The sequence below is a fragment of the Osmia bicornis genome, chromosome 7 (assembly GCF_907164935.1).
Source record: "Osmia bicornis bicornis chromosome 7, iOsmBic2.1, whole genome shotgun sequence".
Classification (NCBI taxonomy): domain Eukaryota; kingdom Metazoa; phylum Arthropoda; class Insecta; order Hymenoptera; family Megachilidae; genus Osmia; species Osmia bicornis.
The window spans coordinates 5,721,003-5,728,915 of NC_060222.1; the positions used below are offsets into that span (position 1 = coordinate 5,721,003).

The following is a 7,913-nucleotide window of genomic DNA, read 5'->3' on the forward strand; positions in this document are numbered from 1 at the left end:
TTATTTAATAGAAATTGAAAACCTTCCTGAGAATAATTTCCTTCCTTGAAATCCTTCGTGAAAGTCTGTTTATTTTCCATGGCAACATCGATACAGCAGGGATTGTAATTCGTAGCAAAGTTTAATCGATTCTGAATTTGAGGTGGTAGGTTAAAGTGCAATCTTGCGAGAATAATATTTCAAAGAATACGAAATAGTCACTCGAATAGTATTTTAAATATTAGAAGAAAATGACTGAAACAGAGAATGAAAATACAAAATCTGACGCTGAGGGCGATGAAGATAACGAGCTCAATGATTTGGCGATTCTAAGTAGACATTCTGTCCTGCAAATGGATTCTAGGTATTTCATTTAGAATATTACATAATGGAAAATGGAAATTTAATGATTAATTTTCATAGATTAATGTGGATAAGAAACAAAGTGATGAAGTTCTTGGGGATAACTGGTCAGGACCTGAATTTCTATAAACTTCTAAACGTAAGTCTATTAAAAACATCTTGGTGAAAGAAAAAAGGGAAATGATCGAATTTGAAACGACAGGCAAACAATAGGCATTTTGAGGATAAACTTCTTAATTTTCTGATACTCGATCTATACGGAGTGACGAATATCGAGAGAAAGGTGATCTACTTTTATGCGACTTACACTACAGAGATTACTCAGCAAGAGATAGACGTTTGGGAGAGTAAGTAGCTTCTGTTCATTAAAAATGAATTTTTAAATTATTTAATCGATTAATAAACGACAGGCAAACAGGCGAACAAACTGGCTGCACTGACAGCCCTCGCGATGAAAAGGAAAGGTCGTAGATTAATCCGAACTGCTGGTAACCTGTATTTTTCTTTTTTTTTATTGCACGTGTTTGAACATATTTTGCACTAAAATATTCTGCACAAAGTATTATTACAAAATTGAATGAAAACTTCACTGCCTGCACTCGAACAGAAACTCTCATTAATTCTTTGATCAGGAAAAATGGATTCGGAATCAAAGAAGATCAGAAAAAGTAGGAGAAAAATAAAGAAGAGCAAACAGGAGCGAAAACTCGATCCACTAGCTCTGTTGAAACAATTAGAAATATCTTCGATGACTATTGAATCTAGTAAAGAATCATCGTCCACTGCTGTCAGCGAAGTAATCGAAATTGGCGACGAAGAAGATAAAGAGGACGAGGGTGAAGACGATGAAGAAGAAGGAGAATATCGTGCAGAGGAGGAAGAAGAACAAGATGCGGAAGAAGAACGAGAAGGAGAAGAAGAACAGCAGGAAGAAGATAAATCTAAGGAAATGGGTAGTGGAGAACCATCAGTGTTTTCTTTACAAAAAGAGGAATCCAAGAGTTTTGATTCTGGTAAAATAATGAAATAAATAATTTGCTGTTAATCAATCGATTGAAAATATTTTTTATTTCCTTAGTGAGCTTAAATTTCGTGCCATCACCTGAAGAGGAGCACAAATACATTCGAACTAAAGTATATATTTAATATTTCATAGATTTGCAAATGGAAATTTGATAAACGAATTGAATACAATTACAGAAAATGGTGGAAAAAGTACAGAAAGTTCCTGTTCTCCACATGATATGCGGCGAATTGGATGGCAGTAGGAATGATTTACACGACGTCACCTTGTTTTATTTTTTAAGAACAAAGGACGAGGGTATACCGCCTTTTGATTCGTACCAAGAATGCGACGAAGAGATAACGAATTACTTGGTTGTCGGATCTTTGCAAGGAAGATTTTTGCTATCGATGAACAGAATGCTTGCACAGGTACCACGATAACACCTTTTCACAATCACTAATTCGATTACTCTGATTTTTTCCTCCTTTTTTTACCAAAGGTGTTTAAACCACTGGTGGAACATCAATTTAGAGGACCGCAATTTGCAGAAATTCGGAAAGAACCTACAGACGAGGAGGAGAATTTAACCGATATCCTCCAGGCCCGGGTATATATAATCGAAACGATTAAAATAATTGATTGTTATTCTAAATTACATTCGACAGAGTTCAATGCTTAGAAGACCGTCAGAGTTTCGCAGTGTATCCATAGCGATGTCTAAAAAGTTCGAGGCGAGCAGTGGTGATGATTTGGTAGAAGAAACAGAGGGAATGGAAGAAGAGAAACCAGTGGCGCAAGAGAAAAGTAGTAGATTAAGAACCGATTTTACAGTATCTTCAACCTTCGATCAACCATCGAGCAAAACAGCATCCGCCATAAAAGACAGAGATGACGTGCGGCGTTCGATAGATCGAAGCAAAAACGATATCTTGTCATATCTGAAGAAACTGATCACCAAAGTTGAATGGTCAGTATTAATCTTTTCTTTCTTTTTTCAAAAAAAGAATATCAATTTACTTTTTTATTTAGGACGATAGACCGAATCGAAGGAGATCTTTTATTGACGATGCCAGATATTATGGAGTTCCATGATCCAAAAGTTACAGACGAGATGCTGGAGAAGAATAAAAGTGTGATCGATCACTTTGAAGAGGTGGTAATGTCTTGGGGTGGGCATATTCAAAAGGTAAAATTCCAAATAATGTTTTTCTATAAAATCATCGAATTAATAAAATAATCATTCAAGGTTTTGGAATCGTTTCACACTAAAGTGCCTGAAGATAAAGGTCCCCTAGCAGAGATTGAATATTGGCAAGACCGAGAAACGGGATTGTTAATGCTGGTGGAGCAATTAAAAACCCCCATAGCCAAAAGAATTTTAGGACTATTGAATAGAGTGATGTCGCCGATTGCTTCGAATTTCGAATTCTTCTACAGTGACTTGTGGAAGGACTATACCGAAGCAAGGGACAATAACAATTTCCTGCAGACTATTATAAGACACTTCAAGGTAAGAAGGAATAAATTATTCAATTATAGGGAGAGGAAAAGGCGTCTCCGTCTCGGGATCGTCTGCCAGACTCATCAGTAGGGCCGACGACAGACGATCCCTGCCCCAGACGCCTATAACTCCTCTTTTTGGAATTCATGGATCGCATGCCGGGGGACCGCCAGCGAGAGAACAGGTCCAATCCCACTGCCACCTGGCGGTCGCCGATCCGAACTAAGGGCGTCCGGGGAGACTCACCGTCTTCCCCTCCACTAAACGCCTACACAGTGCCGGGGTTAGCGGGGTAACAGTTAAGCGGTTCCGGGGGCGTGGTTTCTTCACGACGAGGCGCCCTGATTGGCGAAACCGAGGTGGATTTTTTAGTGGGTAAACTACTCGGTAGGAGTCCCACAGTATTGGGCATATTCCTACTTGCCCGGTCTGCGTAATGCATTTTTTCCCACCTCGTTAATAAAAAAAAAAGGGGGGGGGGTAAATCTGTAGGGGGCGCCGCAGCTCGGTGTCCCTAGTATTTATTCATTTATATCCGTTTAGATTAGTAGAACTGCTACGTAGTTTAACAATTTTTACAATCTAACTACAGATTCATCGTTTCATATTATTACCTTGTCTTTTTTTCTTAAAAGTTTTGAGCCCCTGAATGGACGCCACGATAATCATATGCAGGGTACTGATATTGCTAAAATCGGCACTGTTCCTACACAATATAATACGTTATATAAAATTTTGTAACAGCTGATCGCTGAATCGAGCTCCTTCAAAGCGATCACCCAAGCCATTCCATCGTTAACCGAAGGATTAAGAATGATATGGATATTATCCCGTTATTACGCCTCTGAAGACAAGATGATGAGTCTCTTGCAAAAGATCTCCTGGGAGCTGTGTCAAAACGTGATCAGAAATCTGGCTACCAAAGAGCTGTTCAAGTAAGTAAGTAATTGCTGGTCTTCTCAAAATTCTACCATTGATCACTTCAACACAGACAGCCATTGGAAGAGATTATCGAGAAGACAGCGGACGCCAGCACGATGTTGAAGAGCTGGAAATTGTCTTACTTGGAATATCGAAAAGAAATCGAGGATTCTGGGAAAGGGAATCGTTGGGAGTTCGACCAGAAACAATTGTTTCGCGAAACGGAATACATCGCGTCTGTCTGCGATGGATTGAACGAAATCGCCAATGTTCTTCAAGATTTTTACAACATCTTTGGACCTCACTTGAAATCCATCATCAGCGACCCGGCTCAAATCGACACCATCATTAAAAGGGTCGACAGACTGATTACGCCAATCCTAGAAGCGGATTTCAACATCTTCGACGAGTACCATCACGACAACTGGGAAGCGACGATGATCTGGTTCCTCGAGGAAGTCCGTTTCCTCGAGAACGAGGCGAAATTCTTCATCGACGAGTGTTTCATGACGCTAATTAGCGCGGAAGATGGTCTGCAAGTGCTTCTCAAGTTCAAGAGCGTCAAGACCAGACAGACGATTTATCAGCAACTGTTGCGGAAGTTTGACGTCATCATGCAGCAGTTTAGCAAGGAGATCAGCATGGTCGAGGGGATATACAACAGAGGCAAGAAGAATTGTCCGAAGGAAAGGAAGAAAATTGAATAAACGAATATTTTAATTACAGGAAAACGAAATCCACCACTGTTAACGTATCACCCTCCGATGGCTGGTGCCATATACTGGGTGAGGCAATTATTTCACCGATTAAAAATGCCGGCTCTGACCCTGCAAAGCATTCCTGAGCTAAAGCACAGCGAACTGAAGATACTGGCATTCAGCCAGTACGTAGAGATAGCCAAACAGATGAAAAGTTTCGAAGAATCAAAATATCGTACTTGGGCCGACAAAGCGCAATTTGTAGTGATGAATACCATGAGGAAGAGCATCCTGAAGATGGCACGCACTGAGCCAGACAAAGGTTAAGCAGCTTCCCAACATCATCTAATAAAATAATTAAGTACTTTGTTCATATGAAGGGGGGATATATTTGTTATAGGTTTGTTAATGTTTCCTGGTGAAGAGGTGACGAAGAATTTGAATACTATTCAAATGTCGAGGAAAATGAAGAGCAAACGTTATGGCTCGACTGGATCCACCCCTATGGGTTCGGTTCAGAAAGGAGACGTGTTATCGAAACCAAGCATTGGTATAAGAAATTTCACTTAAATATTAATTAATGTAGGAGAGGGGAGAAAAAGGCGTTTCGTCTTGGGCGCCCCAGGCACCCATCATACCGCAATTGGGAACTCCTATACAGGGTGATTCTCTCGCAGCCGGACACAAAGGAACAATGGGTGACAATGGACCCCTTGACCGCACCATGAAGAGGTCGCATTGTCACGTGCCAGCGGGGACCTACCCGGGTCGAGACTCTGTGTGTGTACTGTACAGAGATGAGATGTTGCGGAGCGGGACGGCAGAGGGGCAAAGAGAGCACTTGGTCTGTTTCGCCTAGTCCCCGCGTCGCGTCGTCGCGCACCCACACCAGCAACAAGCGGCGTGCTTAGTATGTGTGAGCGTTTCGACCAATAACGCGTGATTAGAAAACTCTGACCAATCGTACCCGCATTCCTTAGCCTCCGCAACATCTCATCTCTGCACAGTACGCGGACCTCCGCATGGGGTTCAATGGCGCCAGTTCCTTTGTGTCCGGCTGCAAGAGAATCACCCTGTACAGGGGACACAAAGGAACACTGGTGACAATGGACCCCTTGACCGCACCATAAAGAGGTCCGTATTGGGGACCTACCCGGGCCAAGACGACTCTGTGTGTCTTCATGGTGCGGTCAAGGGATTCATTGTCGCTAGTTCCTTTGTGTCCCCTGTATATTTGAACTGCATGCCGGGCGACCGCCAGCGAGAACACTGATCCATCGATCATCTCGCCGCCACCTACCGGTCCCCAACCCGAACCAAAGACTTCCGGGGAGACGAAATCCTTCTTCCCCTCCACTAAACGCCTACATTCATTTATAATTAACGTTATCTATTTAATAGAAACGACTAGTTCGGTAGGGGGTGGCTCGAAAGTCCTACCAGCAAAGAAATCAGACTCTCAAAAGGATCAGAAAACGTCTGTATCTTCGTCTATGGAGAAACAAGGCCCTCAAGGGACGAAGATCACTTGGATGGATTTTATGAGCGGTTCGATTCTCGTCGAATGCCAGCTTCGATTCGAAGTGAACTTTGAGTGGGAGATTTTTGATATTATCCGTGAGGTACTTTCAATGAAATTATGTTAATCCATTGTAGAAAGGATATTGAGAATTTACTATTACAGGCCGAATTGATGGAACAATTGGGCTTCGAATTGGCTCCCATAGTGAAAGAAGCTGGCATTCAGAAAGATAGATTGAGAACTGACGTTCAAGCTACTGAAAGAGTGATTACTCAGTACAATCAGATGATTGATAAAATGGACAAAGCTGATGTACGTTCGAAACTCGTATGATATCTTATTAGTATAAATTAATTTGATTATTATTCCAGATATTGCTATTAAAGACGAATTTATTAGATATTGAGAAACATATTCAGCCTGGACTGACACGTTTCACTTGGAACTCGTTAAACATACAAGATTACATAAACAATTGTAAGAAATTATTAAGAGGTTTAATTTCTATCGTAGATCAAGTGAGCCGTATGAAAGACGACCTGAATAATAGAATAAATACCGAGCTTCAGACTTATAATTTATTCATTCTTCCTCCCGAATTATACGAGAGCAATTTATTGCCTTGCAAAGTACGTAAAATTATCCAAAGCGTGGATAATTAAAATTCATATGTATAATTCATTTGTTTTAAAGACGTACTTCGAGGAGATACAGAATCGAAGAACAGAGTTACTCACCGCGATGAGAAAGGCCTATCAATCGACAAGTCCAACATTGATAAAATTAGAAAATTTAGTATTGGGAACATCCACAGGAAGCAACTCTGCCATGCAACTTTTCTATGAAAAATACGAGAAGAAAATATTCTCTTCGTTTATAATGTACATTATTTTTCTCACCGATATAGGGGAGAGTTGCCGAATTTGGACCATCGCCTAGATTGGACCCATCACCTTATATTACCTCCTATAACAAATAATATCGCAGTATAGGCAGCATATCTAACATTGATGTATACTACGCTGATGCAACCATTCATCAATGTTAAATATGCTACCTATACTGCGATATTATTTGTTATAGGAGGTAATATAAGGTGATGGGTCCAATCTAGGCGACGGTCCAAATTCGGCAACTCTCCCCTATTAACATACTTTATATTAGATGATCATTGCAGATGTATGAGCATGAATCTGATGCATTTCAACAAATCATTGATGTCGAATAAACCACTGTTTCAAGTGGACGCTGTGCTGATATCTTCAGAGGTCGTTCTAAGACCATCTCCTGGAGACATTTACAACATCATTCTTCAGAATGTGAAGAATCTATTGGAGTCGTTAAAATTATTCCCTAGATGGATGAATGGGACTTGTCTGGATTGCAAACCTCACAAACGAAGCAATAGTGATCAGTACACAAGCATTACTTTCTTCGAAGATGTGATGAGCATTCAAGTAAATTATTCATCGTTTTCCTTGTACATTATTTTTCGTAATTAGTGTATAATTTTGGTAAATACCTTGCAGATAGTGAATGATAATATACTAACGATTCAAGGGTCAGCGCACAGACTGACGTTAGAATGTTGGCACTATCTGATAAGATGGAGAAAATACAGTAATCTATGGACATTCGATAAAAACTTGGCCGCGAAGAAGTTTGCAGCGACGGAACCAACGCTCTTTCACTACAACGAGAAGTTCACTTTCTACGACAACATTCTCGACGAGGTGAACGAGATGGAAACTCGTCATGATCTCTACTGCATACGGTAATCCCCTTTTTTCTTATCGCAAGCTAACGATTGAATTAATTGATTTCTAAAATCTATCAGCCTGAATCTCGATCCCTTATTATCGGGGATGAAGCAGCACGCCAACGAATGGAAGCAAGTGCTAGGAACTTTCCTATTAGAAGAGA

General features: G+C 40.6%; 1 protein-coding gene across 1 annotated transcript; it reads left to right on the forward strand.

Moving 5' to 3' along the window:
* Positions 1-230: 230 nt before the first annotated feature.
* On the forward strand, positions 231-7,768 carry LOC123987976 (dynein axonemal heavy chain 10-like). The gene is made up of 22 exons (XM_046286537.1): positions 231-343; positions 403-481; positions 545-689; positions 753-830; positions 975-1,208; positions 1,421-1,476; positions 1,543-1,776; positions 1,848-1,955; positions 2,014-2,315; positions 2,378-2,534; positions 2,595-2,858; positions 3,594-3,784; positions 3,841-4,436; positions 4,497-4,790; positions 4,869-5,018; positions 5,870-6,090; positions 6,153-6,302; positions 6,362-6,619; positions 6,684-6,871; positions 7,074-7,076; positions 7,168-7,447; positions 7,520-7,768. The coding sequence occupies exons 1-22, from the start codon at positions 231-233 to the stop codon at positions 7,766-7,768; spliced, it is 4,350 nt and encodes a 1,449-aa protein (XP_046142493.1).
* Positions 7,769-7,913: the final 145 nt, after the last annotated feature.